At 45.0% G+C, this 18,514-nt stretch overlaps 1 protein-coding gene across 2 annotated transcripts; it reads left to right on the top strand.

Annotated features, from left to right (window-relative positions):
- LOC124033357 (BLOC-1-related complex subunit 5-like) lies at positions 1-17,917 on the top strand. Of its 2 annotated transcripts, none has more exons than XM_046345383.1 (5): positions 1-42; positions 675-775; positions 16,321-16,464; positions 16,647-16,804; positions 17,062-17,917. In XM_046345383.1, the coding sequence occupies exons 2-5, from the start codon at positions 718-720 to the stop codon at positions 17,293-17,295; spliced, it is 594 nt and encodes a 197-aa protein (XP_046201339.1). In that variant the 5' UTR covers positions 1-42; positions 675-717; the 3' UTR covers positions 17,296-17,917. The 2 variants fall into 2 exon arrangements, with proteins under 2 accessions (XP_046201339.1, XP_046201331.1); XM_046345375.1 differs by lacking the exon at positions 1-42 and adding an exon at positions 354-553.
- The last annotated feature ends 597 nt before the right edge of the window (positions 17,918-18,514 follow it).

The raw sequence follows: 18,514 nt of genomic DNA, 5'->3' as shown, positions 1-18,514 counted from the left end.
AATTTCGAGTCTCATAGCAAAGGGTCTGAATACTTATGTAAGGTAAGGTATTTCTGTTTTATATATATATATTTCGCCAAAAATTTGTCGTGATGGTGTATTGTGTGTAGATTGATGAAACTAACTGCAGCTGTTTGTTAAGTGTTGCAATAATTTCAGTCAGAATACACTATATTAGGCCCAGCCTTTGGAACTTTGGTTTTCCTAAATATGGCTACTATATTGTGATCACTACATTAGTAGTAGTGGGGATTTATATTAATTTTATTTTCATGGTAGTACAGAATTGATCATGATTGATCGTACATTCCAGCACAGTAGATGGCAGCATGCACTTAAACGATTGTTTGCTGACGGCAATGATAGCATAGAAGAAGAAGAGGGGTGGTTGTGTGTTTACGGAAGTAGCTAGCTAGTTCGATATCTTTCAGCTTGTTAACATATTTACTTAAAATAATTATAGTTTGCTACATCATGAAACTATCATGATGGTAAAAATATAATAGAAATCAAAACAGGCGTGGTCTAACAGAACAAGATAAACACAACGAAGGTAAGAGATGTGCTAAGCTAGCTAACAGCAACTTAGCTAACGTGGCTTGTTTATCAGTCCAATGTCTGCGTGGTACAGCTAACGTTCGCTTGAAAACGAACTTATCTATGTTTGGCTGTAGGTCTCCTGAGGTGGTGAATTGAAGCCATAACATAACTGACACCATGGGGGCCGAGCAGAGCGGTGATTCTGAGCACAAACACACCGACTACAGTTCCTCGGGTAAGAAGGGAGGACCGGCATGTTGTCTGCAGTGTTGGGAAAGATACCTTAATAGAAAATGACTCGAGTGGAAGTCACCCAGTAAAATACTACCCGAGTAAAAGTTTTAAAGTATTTGACTCAAAAGTAAATGTAATTGCTAAAAAACGACTTAAGTAGTAACGTTACTTTTAAGTACTTTTACTTGAGTACTTTACATTACTGGTTGTCTGTGTGTGCGACCCAGTAATGTTATTTCTCCTGAAGTGTACACGTTCCCTACTTTCCACAACTCAAAACCATATTCCTTATATCAGCCATTTCCTTTCAAGTCAGTGAAAGGAGGTGAACAAGTGCATACTTTGGGAGGAAGGAGACGTAGCCATTGACACACAATGTTCTAATGCTATATTATTCCCTCAACTCTTGCACATAGGATACTCAAATGTGTACTTGACATTATTTTTTTCTATCAGCCCACTGAGAGAAGCACATGATTGAACTTCACTCAATTTTCTAGAGTTTTCCCTGTTAACACTGTCAATGTTTCCTTTTATTGTGGGAATTGTGATCGAATCAACCCACTATTAGCCACTTTCAATGCAACATAATGAATCAAAACTAACTATGCAAGATATTTTGTTGTAGGCAGAACACATCAGAGAAGGATTCTATTGTGCCCACAACTCAGCCTGTACTCTACACAGACCGGTTGTGGCATAACCAATCAGAGCTGCGGTAGGCCTATACGCAAATAGACAATTACAATGTATGGATCTGTGCCATTCACTTTGAACTGGATTGTGTTTACAGCTGTGGTTGTGAGTAGGGCTGTGGTGGTCACAATTTCGTCAGCTGGTGATTGTCAAAAAAATGACTGTCATTCTCACGGTAATTGACAGTTAATTAACATAAACACATTTAGCATCTCCAGGCCTCCACACGCAGCCTACAAGCCATTTTAAAAAGTAGAATAAATCCATGTAATATAGTCTATACCGTCACAATAACTCCATTATTTATTTTAGACAGGTCTAAAGAAGCACGGTATGAAGAAAATGTAGTCTATTTCGGAAGAAAATAATAGTGTAACAGTATAACTTTAGACCATCCCCTCGCCCATACCCGGGCGGGAACCAGGGACCCTCTGCACACATCAACAACAGTCACCCACGAAGCATCGTTACCCATCGCTCCACAAAAACCACTACTTCAAGGTCTCAGAGCAAGTGACGTCACCGATTGAAATGCTATTTAGCGCGCAACACCGCTAACTAAGCTAGCCGTTTCACATCCGTTACAATAGCATATTCTGAGTTGTCCTTATATTAGGTCCTGATGCCCAAGTGGATGTGGGCTACACTAGTTCATTTAGCAGAAAATAGTTATTCATTTTTGAGTTATTAATTTAACTTTAGTTGTTCTACAAATGTTGGGCTATATGCTTTGATTTAATACATTGTAAGGCTGTATGATGCGACTAATGATGATTTGAAAAAAGTTGCTTGAAAGGCATGAGCTCTGCTTTGATTTTTCTCGCAGGCTGCAATAGTCTTTCATTCACAATTTGACAAGTACTTGATAATGGCTCGAATTTCACAGCAGCATCCCCTTTGTGACCTTCATGCTCCCTAAAAAATACATTCTTTTTGCGGCCCTGAGTGCTGCGTTGTGTCCTTCTCCCTGAGTGTACTGCGCAATCCAAAGCTTCTCTCACTCACATGACTCTCCGTCACCTGATCAGGTCTTTCTCACAGGCTACAAGTGAAGACGGGCACATCAGGGACGCGACTGCGCTCGTCCTTATCCAATTCCGAGGCGCATCTTGAAGATATTGGAAGAACTGTCCACATTTACTTTTCGTCAGCCTACAAGATGAGTGACCTAACGAACAGCAAAAGCACTAGCCCATGTCAATCTACTATCCCCCATAGTACAAAAGTCCACCTATTCTGTGCGAGGAAATAAATATTCCAAACATGGTCTGCGATAGATCCCAAATTAATACAACCACTAGCATCAAAAAAACATGTTTTATGCAATGTGGCTGATGCAACAGATCAGAACATTTAACTTAAAATGTTGATAAACTGCTAGGCTATTTATTCACATTATAAGTGCAGCAATGCACTCATGGTAGTAGGCTATAAGCACGAATGTTCCATTAGTGGAAAACACCATTATCAAAAGTGGCCGTGAATGTAATGCTTTTATTATAAAAGGTTCATTTTTGGGGTGAAAATTATCTTCTCCAAACGTGAAACTCACGTGCTCCTTATATGCCAGTTAGGCTCTACACCCCTTGTAAAGCGGATTAATGTGCTTAATTTTAAGAAGTTATTTGGCCATAGGCCTATGGGCTAGGCCACATGAGGTGTGCGACTATGTTTCTAAAAAGTTGCAAAAAAAAGGCATTGTTTATTATGCTGGGCATCATTCACAAGTGATAATAATAAATTGTCTTTTTATCATTTTATGTCAGAGTGATTTAGAGGGACAATAAGAGTGGGAAATGGGGATACCTAGTCAGTTGTATAGGGAAAGGGGGATACCTAGTCAGTTGTATAGGGAAAGGGGGATACCTAGTCAGTTGTATAGGGAAGGGGGGATACCTAGTCAGTTGTATAGGGAAGGGGGACACCTAGTCAGTTGTATAGGGAAGGGGGACACCTAGTCAGTTGTATAGGGAAGGGGGACACCTAGTCAGTTGTATAGGGAAGGGGGACACCTAGTCAGTTGTATAGGGAAGGGGGACACCTAGTCAGTTGTATAGGGAAGGGGGACACCTAGTCAGTTGTATAGGGAAGGGGGACACCTAGTCAGTTGTATAGGGAAGGGGGACACCTAGTCAGTTGTATAGGGAAGGGGGACACCTAGTCAGTTGTATAGGGAAGGGGGACACCTAGTCAGTTGTATAGGGAAGGGGGACACCTAGTCAGTTGTATAGGGAACATGGGATACCTAGTCAGTTGTATAGGGAAGTTGGGGACACCTAGTCAGTTGTATAGGGAACATGGGATACCTAGTCAGTTGTATAGGGAACAGGGGGGACACCTAGTCAGTTGTATAGGGAACATGGGATACCTAGTCAGTTGTATAGGGAACATGGGATACCTAGTCAGTTGTATCAGGGAACAGGGGGGATACCTAGTCAGTTGTATAGGGAACAGGGGGATACCTAGTCAGTTGTATAGGGAACAGGGGGATACCTAGTCAGTTGTATAGGGAACATGGGATACCTAGTCAGTTGTATAGGGAACATGGGATACCTAGTCAGTTGTATAGGGAACATGAGATACCTAGTCAGTTGTATAGGGAAGGGGGATACCTAGTCAGTTGTATAGGGAAGTGGGGACACCTAGTCAGTTGTATAGGGAAGTGGGGACACCTAGTCAGTTGTATAGTGAAGGGGGATACCTAGTCAGTTGTATAGGGAAGGGGGATACCTAGTCAGTTGTATAGGGAAGGGGGATACCTAGTCAGTTGTATAGGGAAGGGGGATACCTAGTCAGTTGTATAGGGAAGGGGATACCTAGTCAGTTGTATAGGGAACATGGGATACCTAGTCAGTTGTATAGGGAACATGGGATACCTAGTCAGTTGTATAGGGAACATGGGATACCTAGTCAGTTGTATAGGGAACATGGGATACCTAGTCAGTTGTATAGGGAACATGGGATACCTAGTCAGTTGTATAGGGAACATGGGATACCTAGTCAGTTGTATAGGGAAGGGGGACACCTAGTCAGTTGTATAGGGAAGGGGGACACCTAGTCAGTTGTATAGGGAAGGGGGACACCTAGTCAGTTGTATAGGGAAGGGGGACACCTAGTCAGTTGTATAGGGAAGGGGGACACCTAGTCAGTTGTATAGGGAAGGGGGACACCTAGTCAGTTGTATAGGGAAGGGGGACACCTAGTCAGTTGTATAGGGAAGGGGGACACCTAGTCAGTTGTATAGGGAAGGGGGACACCTAGTCAGTTGTATAGGGAAGGGGGACACCTAGTCAGTTGTATAGGGAAGGGGGGACACCTAGTCAGTTGTATAGGGAACATGGGATACCTAGTCAGTTGTATAGGGAACATGGGATACCTAGTCAGTTGTATAGGGAAGGGGGACACCTAGTCAGTTGTATAGGGAACATGGGACACCTAGTCAGTTGTATAGGGAACATGGGATACCTAGTCAGTTGTATAGGGAAAGGGGGATACCTAGTCAGTTGTATAGGGAAAGGGGGATACCTAGTCAGTTGTATAGGGAAAGGGGGATACCTAGTCAGTTGTATAGGGAAAGGGGGATACCTAGTCAGTTGTATAGGGAAAGGGGGATACCTAGTCAGTTGTATAGGGAAAGGGGGATACCTAGTCAGTTGTATAGGGAAAGGGGATACCTAGTCAGTTGTATAGGGAAAGGGGGATACCTAGTCAGTTGTATAGGGAAAGGGGATACCTAGTCAGTTGTATAGGGAAAGGGGGATACCTAGTCAGTTGTATAGGGAACATGGGATACCTAGTCAGTTGTATAGGGAACATGGGATACCTAGTCAGTTGTATAGGGAACATGGGATACCTAGTCAGTTGTATAGGGAACATGGGATACCTAGTCAGTTGTATAGGGAACATGGGATACCTAGTCAGTTGTATAGGGAACATGGGATACCTAGTCAGTTGTATAGGGAACATGGGATACCTAGTCAGTTGTATAGGGAACATGGGATACCTAGTCAGTTGTATAGGGAACATGGGATACCTAGTCAGTTGTATAGGGAACATGGGATACCTAGTCAGTTGTATAGGGAAGGGGGATACCTAGTCAGTTGTATAGGGAAGGGGGATACCTAGTCAGTTGTATAGGGAAGGGGGGACACTTAGTCAGTTGTATAGGGAACATGGGACACCTAGTCAGTTGTATAGGGAACATGGGATACCTAGTCAGTTGTATAGGGAACATGGGATACCTAGTCAGTTGTATAGGGAAGGGGGGACACCTAGTCAGTTGTATAGGGAAGGGGGGACACCTAGTCAGTTGTATAGGGAAGGGGGGACACCTAGTCAGTTGTATAGGGAAGGGGGGACACCTAGTCAGTTGTATATGGAAGGGGGGACACCTAGTCAGTTGTATAGGGAAGGGGGGACACCTAGTCAGTTGTATAGGGAACATGGGATACCTAGTCAGTTGTATAGGGAAGGGGATACCTAGTCAGTTGTATAGGGAACATGGGCTACCTAGTCAGTTGTATAGGGAACATGGGCTACCTAGTCAGTTGTATAGGGAAGGGGGACACCTAGTCAGTTGTATAGGGAACATGGGATACCTAGTCAGTTGTATAGGGAACATGGGATACCTAGTCAGTTGTATAGGGAACATGGGATACCTAGTCAGTTGTATAGGGAACATGGTATACCTAGTCAGTTGTATAGGGAACATGGGATACCTAGTCAGTTGTATAGGGAACATGGGATACCTAGTCAGTTGTATAGGGAACATGGGATACCTAGTCAGTTGTATAGGGAAGGGGGGACACCTAGTCAGTTGTATAGGGAACATGGGATACCTAGTCAGTTGTATAGGGAACATGGGATACCTAGTCAGTTGTATAGGGAACATGGATACCTAGTCAGTTGTATAGGGAAGGGGGACACCTAGTCAGTTGTATAGGGAAGGGGGACACCTAGTCAGTTGTATAGGGAAGGGGGACACCTAGTCAGTTGTATAGGGAAGGGGGACACCTAGTCAGTTGTATAGGGAAGGGGGACACCTAGTCAGTTGTATAGGGAACATGGGATACCTAGTCAGTTGTATAGGGAAGGGGATACCTAGTCAGTTGTATAGGGAAAGGGGGATACCTAGTCAGTTGTATAGGGAAAGGGGATACCTAGTCAGTTGTATAGGGAAAGGGGATACCTAGTCAGTTGTATAGGGAAAGGGGGATACCTAGTCAGTTGTATAGGGAAAGGGGGATACCTAGTCAGTTGTATAGGGAAAGGGGGATACCTAGTCAGTTGTATAGGGAACATGGGATACCTAGTCAGTTATATAGGGAAAGGGGGATACCTAGTCAGTTGTATAGGGAAAGGGGGATACCTAGTCAGTTGTATAGGGAAAGGGGGATACCTAGTCAGTTGTATAGGGAACATGGGATACCTAGTCAGTTGTATAGGGAAAGGGGGATACCTAGTCAGTTGTATAGGGAAGGGGGGACACCTAGTCAGTTGTATAGGGAAGGGGGGACACCTAGTCAGTTGTATAGGGAAGGGGGGACACCTAGTCAGTTGTATAGGGAACATGGGATACCTAGTCAGTTGTATAGGGAAGGGGATACCTAGTCAGTTGTTTAGGGAACATGGGATACCTAGTCAGTTGTATAGGGAACATGGGCTACCTAGTCAGTTGTATAGGGAAGGGGGACACCTAGTCAGTTGTATAGGGAAAGGGGGATACCTAGTCAGTTGTATAGGGAACATGGGATACCTAGTCAGTTGTATAGGGAAAGGGGGATACCTAGTCAGTTGTATAGGGAAGGGGGACACCTAGTCAGTTGTATAGGGAAGGGGGACACCTAGTCAGTTGTATAGGGAAGGGGGACACCTAGTCAGTTGTATAGGGAACATGGATACCTAGTCAGTTGTATAGGGAAGGGGATACCTAGTCAGTTGTTTAGGGAACATGGGATACCTAGTCAGTTGTATAGGGAACATGGGCTACCTAGTCAGTTGTATAGGGAAGGGGGACACCTAGTCAGTTGTATAGGGAACATGGGATACCTAGTCAGTTGTATAGGGAACATGGGATACCTAGTCAGTTGTATAGGGAACATGGGATACCTAGTCAGTTGTATAGGGAACATGGTATACCTAGTCAGTTGTATAGGGAACATGGGATACCTAGTCAGTTGTATAGGGAACATGGGATACCTAGTCAGTTGTATAGGGAACATGGGATACCTAGTCAGTTGTATAGGGAAAGGGGGATACCTAGTCAGTTGTATAGGGAACATGGGATACCTAGTCAGTTGTATAGGGAACATGAGATACCTAGTCAGTTGTATAGGGAAGGGGGGATACCTAGTCAGTTGTATAGGGAAGTGGGGACACCTAGTCAGTTGTATAGGGAAGTGGGGACACCTAGTCAGTTGTATAGTGAAGGGGATACCTAGTCAGTTGTATAGGGAAGGGGGATACCTAGTCAGTTGTATAGGGAAGGGGGATACCTAGTCAGTTGTATAGGGAAGGGGGACACCTAGTCAGTTGTATAGGGAACATGGGATACCTAGTCAGTTGTATAGGGAACATGGGATACCTAGTCAGATGTATAGGGAACATGGGATACCTAGTCAGTTGTATAGGGAACATGGGATACCTAGTCAGTTGTATAGGGAACATGGGATACCTAGTCAGTTGTATAGGGAAGGGGGGACACCTAGTCAGTTGTATAGGGAAGGGGGGACACCTAGTCAGTTGTATAGGGAAGGGGGGACACCTAGTCAGTTGTATAGGGAAGGGGGGACACCTAGTCAGTTGTATAGGGAACATGGGATACCTAGTCAGTTGTATAGGGAAGGGGGATACCTAGTCAGTTGTATAGGGAAGGGGGACACCTAGTCAGTTGTATAGGGAACATGGGATACCTAGTCAGTTGTATAGGGAAAGGGGGATACCTAGTCAGTTGTATAGGGAAAGGGTTATACCTAGTCAGTTGTATAGGGAAAGGGGGATACCTAGTCAGTTGTATAGGGAACATGGGATACCTAGTCAGTTGTATAGGGAACATGGGATACCTAGTCAGTTGTATAGGGAACATGGGATACCTAGTCAGTTGTATAGGGAACATGGGATACCTAGTCAGTTGTATAGGGAACATGGGATACCTAGTCAGTTGTATAGGGAACATGGGATACCTAGTCAGTTGTATAGGGAACATGGGATACCTAGTCAGTTGTATAGGGAACATGGGATACCTAGTCAGTTGTATAGGGAACATGGGATACCTAGTCAGTTGTATAGGGAACATGGGATACCTAGTCAGTTGTATAGGGAAGGGGGATACCTAGTCAGTTGTATAGGGAAGGGGGATACCTAGTCAGTTGTATAGGGAAGGGGGGACACTTAGTCAGTTGTATAGGGAACATGGGACACCTAGTCAGTTGTATAGGGAACATGGGATACCTAGTCAGTTGTATAGGGAACATGGGATACCTAGTCAGTTGTATAGGGAAGGGGGACACCTAGTCAGTTGTATAGGGAAGGGGGACACCTAGTCAGTTGTATAGGGAAGGGGGACACCTAGTCAGTTGTATAGGGAAGGGGGACACCTAGTCAGTTGTATATGGAAGGGGGACACCTAGTCAGTTGTATAGGGAAGGGGGACACCTAGTCAGTTGTATAGGGAACATGGGATACCTAGTCAGTTGTATAGGGAAGGGGATACCTAGTCAGTTGTATACGGAACATGGGCTACCTAGTCAGTTGTATAGGGAACATGGGACCTAGTCAGTTGTATAGGGAAGGGGGACACCTAGTCAGTTGTATAGGGAACATGGGATACCTAGTCAGTTGTATAGGGAACATGGGATACCTAGTCAGTTGTATAGGGAACATGGGATACCTAGTCAGTTGTATAGGGAACATGGTATACCTAGTCAGTTGTATAGGGAACATGGGATACCTAGTCAGTCAGTTGTATAGGGAACATGGGATACCTAGTCAGTTGTATAGGGAAGGGGGACACCTAGTCAGTTGTATAGGGAACATGGGATACCTAGTCAGTTGTATAGGGAACATGGGATACCTAGTCAGTTGTATAGGGAACATGGGATACCTAGTCAGTTGTATAGGGAAGGGGGGACACCTAGTCAGTTGTATAGGGAAGGGGGGACACCTAGTCAGTTGTATAGGGAAGGGGGGACACCTAGTCAGTTGTATAGGGAAGGGGGGACACCTAGTCAGTTGTATAGGGAAGGGGGGACACCTAGTCAGTTGTATAGGGAACATGGGATACCTAGTCAGTTGTATAGGGAAGGGGATACCTAGTCAGTTGTATAGGGAAAGGGGGATACCTAGTCAGTTGTATAGGGAAAGGGAGATACCTAGTCAGTTGTATAGGGAAAGGGGATACCTAGTCAGTTGTATAGGGAAAGGGGGATACCTAGTCAGTTGTATAGGGAAAGGGGGATACCTAGTCAGTTGTATAGGGAACATGGGATACCTAGTCAGTTGTATAGGGAAAGGGGATACCTAGTCAGTTGTATAGGGAAAGGGGGATACCTAGTCAGTTGTATAGGGAACATGGGATACCTAGTCAGTTGTATAGGGAAAGGGGGATACCTAGTCAGTTGTATAGGGAAGGGGGGACACCTAGTCAGTTGTATAGGGAAGGGGGGACACCTAGTCAGTTGTATAGGGAACATGGGATACCTAGTCAGTTGTATAGGGAAGGGGATACCTAGTCAGTTGTATAGGGAACATGGGATACCTAGTCAGTTGTATAGGGAACATGGGCTACCTAGTCAGTTGTATAGGGAAGGGGGACACCTAGTCAGTTGTATAGGGAACATGGGATACCTAGTCAGTTGTATAGGGAACATGGGATACCTAGTCAGTTGTATAGGGAACATGGGATACCTAGTCAGTTGTATAGGGAACATGGTATACCTAGTCAGTTGTATAGGGAACATGGGATACCTAGTCAGTTGTATAGGGAACATGGGATACCTAGTCAGTTGTATAGGGAACATGGGATACCTAGTCAGTTGTATAGGGAAAGGGGGATACCTAGTCAGTTGTATAGGGAACATGGGATACCTAGTCAGTTGTATAGGGAACATGAGATACCTAGTCAGTTGTATAGGGAAGGGGGGATACCTAGTCAGTTGTATAGGGAAGTGGGGACACCTAGTCAGTTGTATAGGGAAGTGGGGACACCTAGTCAGTTGTATAGGGAAGGGGGATACCTAGTCAGTTGTATAGGGAAGGGGGATACCTAGTCAGTTGTATAGGGAAGGGGGATACCTAGTCAGTTGTATAGGGAAGGGGGACACCTAGTCAGTTGTATAGGGAACATGGGATACCTAGTCAGTTGTATAGGGAACATGGGATACCTAGTCAGTTGTATAGGGAACATGGGATACCTAGTCAGTTGTATAGGGAACATGGGATACCTAGTCAGTTGTATAGGGAACATGGGATACCTAGTCAGTTGTATAGGGAAGGGGGGACACCTAGTCAGTTGTATAGGGAAGGGGGGACACCTAGTCAGTTGTATAGGGAAGGGGGGACACCTAGTCAGTTGTATAGGGAAGGGGGGACACCTAGTCAGTTGTATAGGGAACATGGGATACCTAGTCAGTTGTATAGGGAAGGGGATACCTAGTCAGTTGTATAGGGAAGGGGGACACCTAGTCAGTTGTATAGGGAACATGGGATACCTAGTCAGTTGTATAGGGAAAGGGGGATACCTAGTCAGTTGTATAGGGAAAGGGGGATACCTAGTCAGTTGTATAGGGAAAGGGGGATACCTAGTCAGTTGTATAGGGAAAGGGGGATACCTAGTCAGTTGTATAGGGAAAGGGGGATACCTAGTCAGTTGTATAGGGAAAGGGGGATACCTAGTCAGTTGTATAGGGAAAGGGGGATACCTAGTCAGTTGTATAGGGAAAGGGTTATACCTAGTCAGTTGTATAGGGAACATGGGATACCTAGTCAGTTGTATAGGGAACATGGGATACCTAGTCAGTTGTATAGGGAACATGGGATACCTAGTCAGTTGTATAGGGAAGGGGGATACCTAGTCAGTTGTATAGGGAAGGGGGGACACTTAGTCAGTTGTATAGGGAACATGGGACACCTAGTCAGTTGTATAGGGAACATGGGATACCTAGTCAGTTGTATAGGGAACATGGGATACCTAGTCAGTTGTATAGGGAAGGGGGACACCTAGTCAGTTGTATAGGGAAGGGGGACACCTAGTCAGTTGTATAGGGAAGGGGGACACCTAGTCAGTTGTATAGGGAAGGGGGACACCTAGTCAGTTGTATAGGGAAGGGGGACACCTAGTCAGTTGTATAGGGAAGGGGGACACCTAGTCAGTTGTATAGGGAAGGGGGACACCTAGTCAGTTGTATAGGGAAGGGGATACCTAGTCAGTTGTATAGGGAAAGGGGGATACCTAGTCAGTTGTATAGGGAAAGGGAGATACCTAGTCAGTTGTATAGGGAAAGGGGGATACCTAGTCAGTTGTATAGGGAAAGGGGATACCTAGTCAGTTGTATAGGGAAGGGGGATACCTAGTCAGTTGTATAGGGAAAGGGGATACCTAGTCAGTTGTATAGGGAACATGGGATACCTAGTCAGTTGTATAGGGAAAGGGGATACCTAGTCAGTTGTATAGGGAACATGGGATACCTAGTCAGTTGTATAGGGAACATGGGATACCTAGTCAGTTGTATAGGGAACATGGGATACCTAGTCAGTTGTATAGGGAACATGGGATACCTAGTCAGTTGTATAGGGAAAGGGGGATACCTAGTCAGTTGTATAGGGAACATGGGATACCTAGTCAGTTGTGTAGGGAACATGGGATACCTAGTCAGTTGTGTAGGGAACATGGGATACCTAGTCAGTTGTATAGGGAAGGGGGGACACCTAGTCAGTTGTATAGGGAAGGGGGATACCTAGTCAGTTGTATAGGGAAGGGGGATACCTAGTCAGTTGTATAGGGAAGGGGGATACCTAGTCAGTTGTATAGGGAAGGGGGATACCTAGTCAGTTGTATAGGGAAGGGGGAACACCTAGTCAGTTGTATAGGGAACATGGGATACCTAGTCAGTTGTATAGGGAACATGGGATACCTAGTCCGTTGTATAGGGAAGGGGGACACCTAGTCAGTTGTATAGGGAAGGGGGACACCTAGTCAGTTGTATAGGGAAGGGGGACACCTAGTCAGTTGTATAGGGAAGGGGGACACCTAGTCAGTTGTATAGGGAAGGGGGACACCTAGTCAGTTGTATAGGGAACATGGGATACCTAGTCAGTTGTATACGGAAGGGGGACACCTAGTCAGTTGTATAGGGAAGGGGGACACCTAGTCAGTTGTATAGGGAAGGGGGACACCTAGTCAGTTGTATAGGGAAGGGGGGACACCTAGACAGTTGTATAGGGAAGGGGGGACACCTAGTCAGTTGTATAGGGAAGGGGGGACACCTAGTCAGTTGTATAGGGAACATGGGATACCTAGTCAGTTGTATAGGGAAGGGGATACCTAGTCAGTTGTATAGGGAAGGGGGACACCTAGTCAGTTGTATAGGGAAAGGGGGATACCTAGTCAGTTGTATAGGGAACATGGGATACCTAGTCAGTTGTATAGGGAACATGGGATACCTAGTCAGTTGTATAGGGAACATGGGATACCTAGTCAGTTGTATAGGGAACATGGGATACCTAGTCAGTTGTATAGGGAACATGGGATACCTAGTCAGTTGTATAGGGAACATGGGATACCTAGTCAGTTGTATAGGGAACATGGGATACCTAGTCAGTTGTATAGGGAACATGGGATACCTAGTCAGTTGTATAGGGAACATGGGATACCTAGTCAGTTGTATAGGGAACATGGGATACCTAGTCAGTTGTATAGGGAACATGGGATACCTAGTCAGTTGTATAGGGAAGGGGGATACCTAGTCAGTTGTATAGGGAAGGGGGACACCTAGTCAGTTGTATAGGGAAGGGGACACCTAGTCAGTTGTATAGGGAAGGGGGATACCTAGTCAGTTGTATAGGGAAGGGGGATACCTAGTCAGTTGTATAGGGAAGGGGGACACTTAGTCAGTTGTATAGGGAACATGGGACACCTAGTCAGTTGTATAGGGAACATGGGATACCTAGTCAGTTGTATAGGGAACATGGGATACCTAGTCAGTTGTATAGGGAAAGGGGGGATACCTAGTCAGTTGTATAGGGAAGGGGGATACCTAGTCAGTTGTATAGGGAACATGGGATACCTAGCCAGTTGTATAGGGAAAGGGGGATACCTAGTCAGTTGTATAGCTCGCATCCGCTACAAGACCATGGTGCTTGCCTACGGAGCTGTGAGGGGAACGGCACCTCAGTACCTCCAGGCTCTGATCAGGCCCTACATCCAAACAAGGGCACTGCGTTCTTCCACCTCTGGCCTGCTCGCCTCCCTACCACTGAGGAAGTACAGCTCCCGCTCAGCCCAGTCAAAACTGTTCGCTGCTCTGGCCCCCCAATGGTGGAACAAACTCCCTCACGACGCCAGGACAGCGGAGTCAATCACCACCTTCCGGAGACACCTGAAACCCCACCTCTTTAAGGAATACCTAGGATAGGATAAGTAATCCCTCTCACCCCCCCCCTTTAAGATTTAGATGCACTATTGTAAAGTGACTGTTCCACTGGATGTCATAAGGTGAATGCACCAATTTGTAAGTCGCTCTGGATAAGAGCGTCTGCTAAATGACTTAAATGTAAATGTAATGTATAGGGAAAGGGGGATACCTAGTCAGTTGTATAGGGAACATGGGATACCTAGTCAGTTGTATAGGGAAGGGGGGACACCTAGTCAGTTGTATTTAAAAAAACAAAAAAACAATTACCTTTATTTTACTAGGCAAGTCAGTTAAGAACAAATTCTTATTTTCAATGACTGCCTAGGAACAGTGGGTCAACTGCCTGTTCAGGGGCAGAACGACAGATTTGTACCTTGTCAGCTCGGGGATTTGAACTTGCAACCTTCCGTTTACAAGTCCAACGCTCTAACCTACCCTAGGGAAAGGGGATACCCAGTCAGTTGTACAACTGAATGCATTCAACTGAAATGTGTCTTCCGCATTTAACCCAACCCCTCTGAATCAGAGAGTTGCGGAGGGCAGCCTTAATCGACATCCACGTCTTCGGCGCCCGGGGAGCAGTGGGTTAACTGCCTTGCTCAGGGGCAGGCAACATATTTTTACCTTGTCAATTTGGGGACTTGATCCAGCAACCTTTCGGTTACTGGCCCAATGCTTTAACCCCTAGGCTACTGAGTGCTAGTGCTGAGTACCAGGCAGTTAGCAAGTTTAGTAGGCTACTAATGATCAGCAGCATCAGCGCTTGGAGAAGCCTAGTTACCGTTACCATACTAAGCGGTCATGTGGAATTTGACTGCCTTCATGTCTCGTGACCGCCAGTGTGGCGGTAATACGGGCACCACAACAGCCCGGCTATAATAAGCGAAGTAGCAGATAGACAGAGGGTAGCATAATTTGTCAGATTACCAGTAATAATGGTATCGGGATAATAATGCATTTTATTTTGTAAAGTGGTTTCTTGCGTCAAACACAAGATTTTCAGTCACCTTATCTGAAGGACAAGTGAATAAACAGGTTCATTTCAAGCCCTGCATATTTTGTTCTTCTCCAAAATTGCTATAGAATGTAGGCCTACATTAAACACCACACATTGGTTGCTACTGTAGGCTGAATGGGTCCTCAGATCCTCAAATGGTTCTATAGCTGCACCATTGAGAGCTTGGTTGCATCACTGCCTGGTATGGCAACTGCTTGGCAATACATCACTGGGACCAAGCTTCCTGCCATCCAGGAACTCTACACCAGGCAGTGTCAGAGGAAGGCCCTAAAAATTGTCAGACTCCAGTCACCCTAGTCATAAACTGTTTTCTCTGCTACCGCACGGCAAGCGTGTACCAGAGCGCCAAGTCTAGGTCCAAGAGGCTTCTAAACAGCTTCTACCTCCAAGCCATAAGACTCCTGAACACCTAAGCAAATGGCTACTCAGACTATTTGCATTGCCCCCTCTCTTTTACACCGCTGCTACTCTGTTGTTATCATCTATGCATAGTCAATAACTCTACCTACATGTACATATTACCTCAACTAAGCGATACCCCCGCACATCGACTCTGTACCGGTACCCCCCTGTATATAGTCTCGCTAATGTTATTTTACTGCTGTTCTTTAATTACTTGTTACTTTTATTTCTAATTCTTATCCATACTTTTTAAACTGCATTGTTGGTTAGGGGCCCGTAAGTAAGCATTTCACTGTAAGTTCTACACCTGTTGTATTCGGTGCATGTGACAAATAACATTTGATTTGAATGATAGAACAACTATTTCCATGTTAAAATGTTTTCACAATTATTTTTGATGGTAGTCCTCTCTGGTAAGCCTACATTATGATCAAATAGGCTCAGTAGCCTTCTTGGCCACCTTTTTATAACTGTAATTGAAAAAGTTTACTGCCTCAGTGTTCACAGTAAACATGCTTTGGAAGTTGCACAGAATTTTCACAACATTCATTTTGCGCTCAGCAGACCTGAAATGTGCTCAGTGCTGAACCTTTTTTGAGGGAACATTGGTTAAAAGTGCATTGTTTCATATTTGCAGGATGTTTCAAATGATACCCTGTTCCCTATTTAGTACATTATTGCTGACCAGGGCCCATAGTCTCATGTCATTTTTTAGGAGCCTCTCTAGCGGTTAGCTATCTTTCAACACAAAAACAGTTACTAATTGATGGAAAAATGTATTGAAATGCTTTGTCGTCGCAGTGGTGCCGTCTCCAGCGAAGCAGAAGGCTAAAATGGACGACATTGTGGTGGTGGCTCAGGGGACACAGTCATTGCGCAACATCCAAAATGACCCTGATGTCATCAAGCTTCAGGAAATCCCCACTTTTCAGCCCTTGTTGAAAGGTAAGCTAAGGGCCTCTAATCAAGATCTAGACCTGTCCTCTGTCTCTACAGTATTGTAATAATTTTCCATATGAGAATGTGTACAATTATGGATAGGCCTAGACATTCCTTTATGACCATGAGGTTGATAGAAAGAGTGATCATAGATTATGCTTTGAGGGTCAGTCTGTCCATGTCTCTAGGTGTGCTGAGCGGACAGATGTCCCCCAGCAGTTTGTGTCTAGAGAGGCTGGACTCTGCCCAGGTGCTGCAGCTCTGCATCCGCTACCAGGACCACCTGCACCAGTGTGCCGAGGCCGTGGCCTTCGACCAGAACGCCCTGGTCAAGAGGATCAAAGAGGTTAAAATCACCTCCCCCTGTCTGTGTATGCAGGCACCTCTCCTTTCCTTCATCTGCACTAGTCTGACAGACCGGAGTCTGACAGACCGGAGTCTGGGGAAAGCAGCTTCCCCAATAGGCCTCCATCTTCTTTCATTTGTCTTTGGGTTTCATATGCGCATAGATAAGGGAGGGGAAGAAGCCACGCTACGTCTATTGAAATAAAGATAATGTGAAGTTGTTAGAATGATCTCACACTTTCTCTCCCTCCCTCCCAGATGGACCTGTCTGTGGAGACGTTGTTCAGCATCATGCAGCAGCGTCAGAAGCGCTATGCTAAGTACGCTGAGCAGATCCAGAAGGTGAACGAGATGTCCATGATCCTGAGACGTATCCAGATGGGCATTGACCAGACCGTCCCCCTGATGGAGAGGCTCAACAACCTGCTGCCGGAGTGTGAACGCCTGGAGCCCTTCAGCATGAGGCCGGACGGGGACGTTGCAGCCAAGTAGAAATATCTCTGCCTGGGTATGCTGATACACTCACTGTCATGGCCCTCTAGTCTAGCCTTCACTGCCTCCGCCATTTTAAAAGCTCTTTATTGAACCATTCATGTTGAACAGAAGAGAGAGAGGGGGAGGGGAGGGGGAGAAAGACTCTGCCCAGCTTGCTCCCCAATCCATCCTAAACCCTTCACATCCACAACTTACCGGCCCTGGACATTTAGCTCAGCCACTCAGCATAAGCAGTCCTGTCCCCATGTACCAGATGTAGTGTGTTTCTGGGACAGCTACATCAGGGGTTTGCATGTCGCTGAGTGAATTGGAAGATTGTAAAACAAGAAGTTTACATGATGATTCACTGAAGGGAACCTGCTTGGCAAAATGACTTCCAAAAATGACTGAATCTCCAGAAGTAATATTAGTCAAAGATGAGCTCTGAAGATAAACCCCTGGAGCTTCCACTGGCAGTATTTTTGTTTTTTGGGGGGGGAAACATTTTTTATTACGCTAAATTATTTTGAGTGTTAGTTGACTGAATATGTTGGATTCTCTGTGAGTATTTTAAATGGCTTACATAACAACAAATGCAAATGTTTATTTGGGAAATAAATTAATACTTGAGAAATTTGAATCATTTAAATTTCTTGCAAAGTGTATAAAGGTTCTTATATTGTTCCGTTTAAAGAATCAGTTAAATAATCATATACTGACCCTCTCACTTGGATATGATGATTTGGTTATAGGATATAACATAGTATATACACTTAGTGTACAAAACATTATGAACACCTGCTTTTTCCGTGACCTAGACTGACCAGGTGAATCAAGGTTAAAGCTATGATCCCTTATTGATGTCACTTGTTAAATCCACCTCACTCATTATAGATGAAGGAGAGGAGATGGGTTAAAGAAGGATTTTTAAGCGTTGAGACCATTGAGATGTGGATTGTGTATGTGTCATTCAGAGGGTGAATGGGCAAGACAAAGTGCCTTTGATGAGGTATTGTAGTAGGTGCCAGGCGCACCGGTTTGAGTGTCAATAACTGCAACGCTGCTGGGTTTTTCACTCTCAATAGTTTCCAGTATGTATCAAGAATGGTCCACCACCCAATGGACATCCAGCCAACTTGACACAACTATGGGAAGCATTGGAGTTAACGTGGGCCAGCATCCCTGTGGAATATTTTTGACATTTTTGGGCAAAGTGGGTGCAAATCAATATTAAGGT

Source organism: Oncorhynchus gorbuscha, linkage group LG01 (assembly GCF_021184085.1).
Source record: "Oncorhynchus gorbuscha isolate QuinsamMale2020 ecotype Even-year linkage group LG01, OgorEven_v1.0, whole genome shotgun sequence".
Classification (NCBI taxonomy): Eukaryota; Metazoa; Chordata; class Actinopteri; order Salmoniformes; family Salmonidae; genus Oncorhynchus; species Oncorhynchus gorbuscha.
Note: the sequence above shows the minus strand (reverse complement) of the source record. Positions and strands in the feature narration are given on the sequence as shown.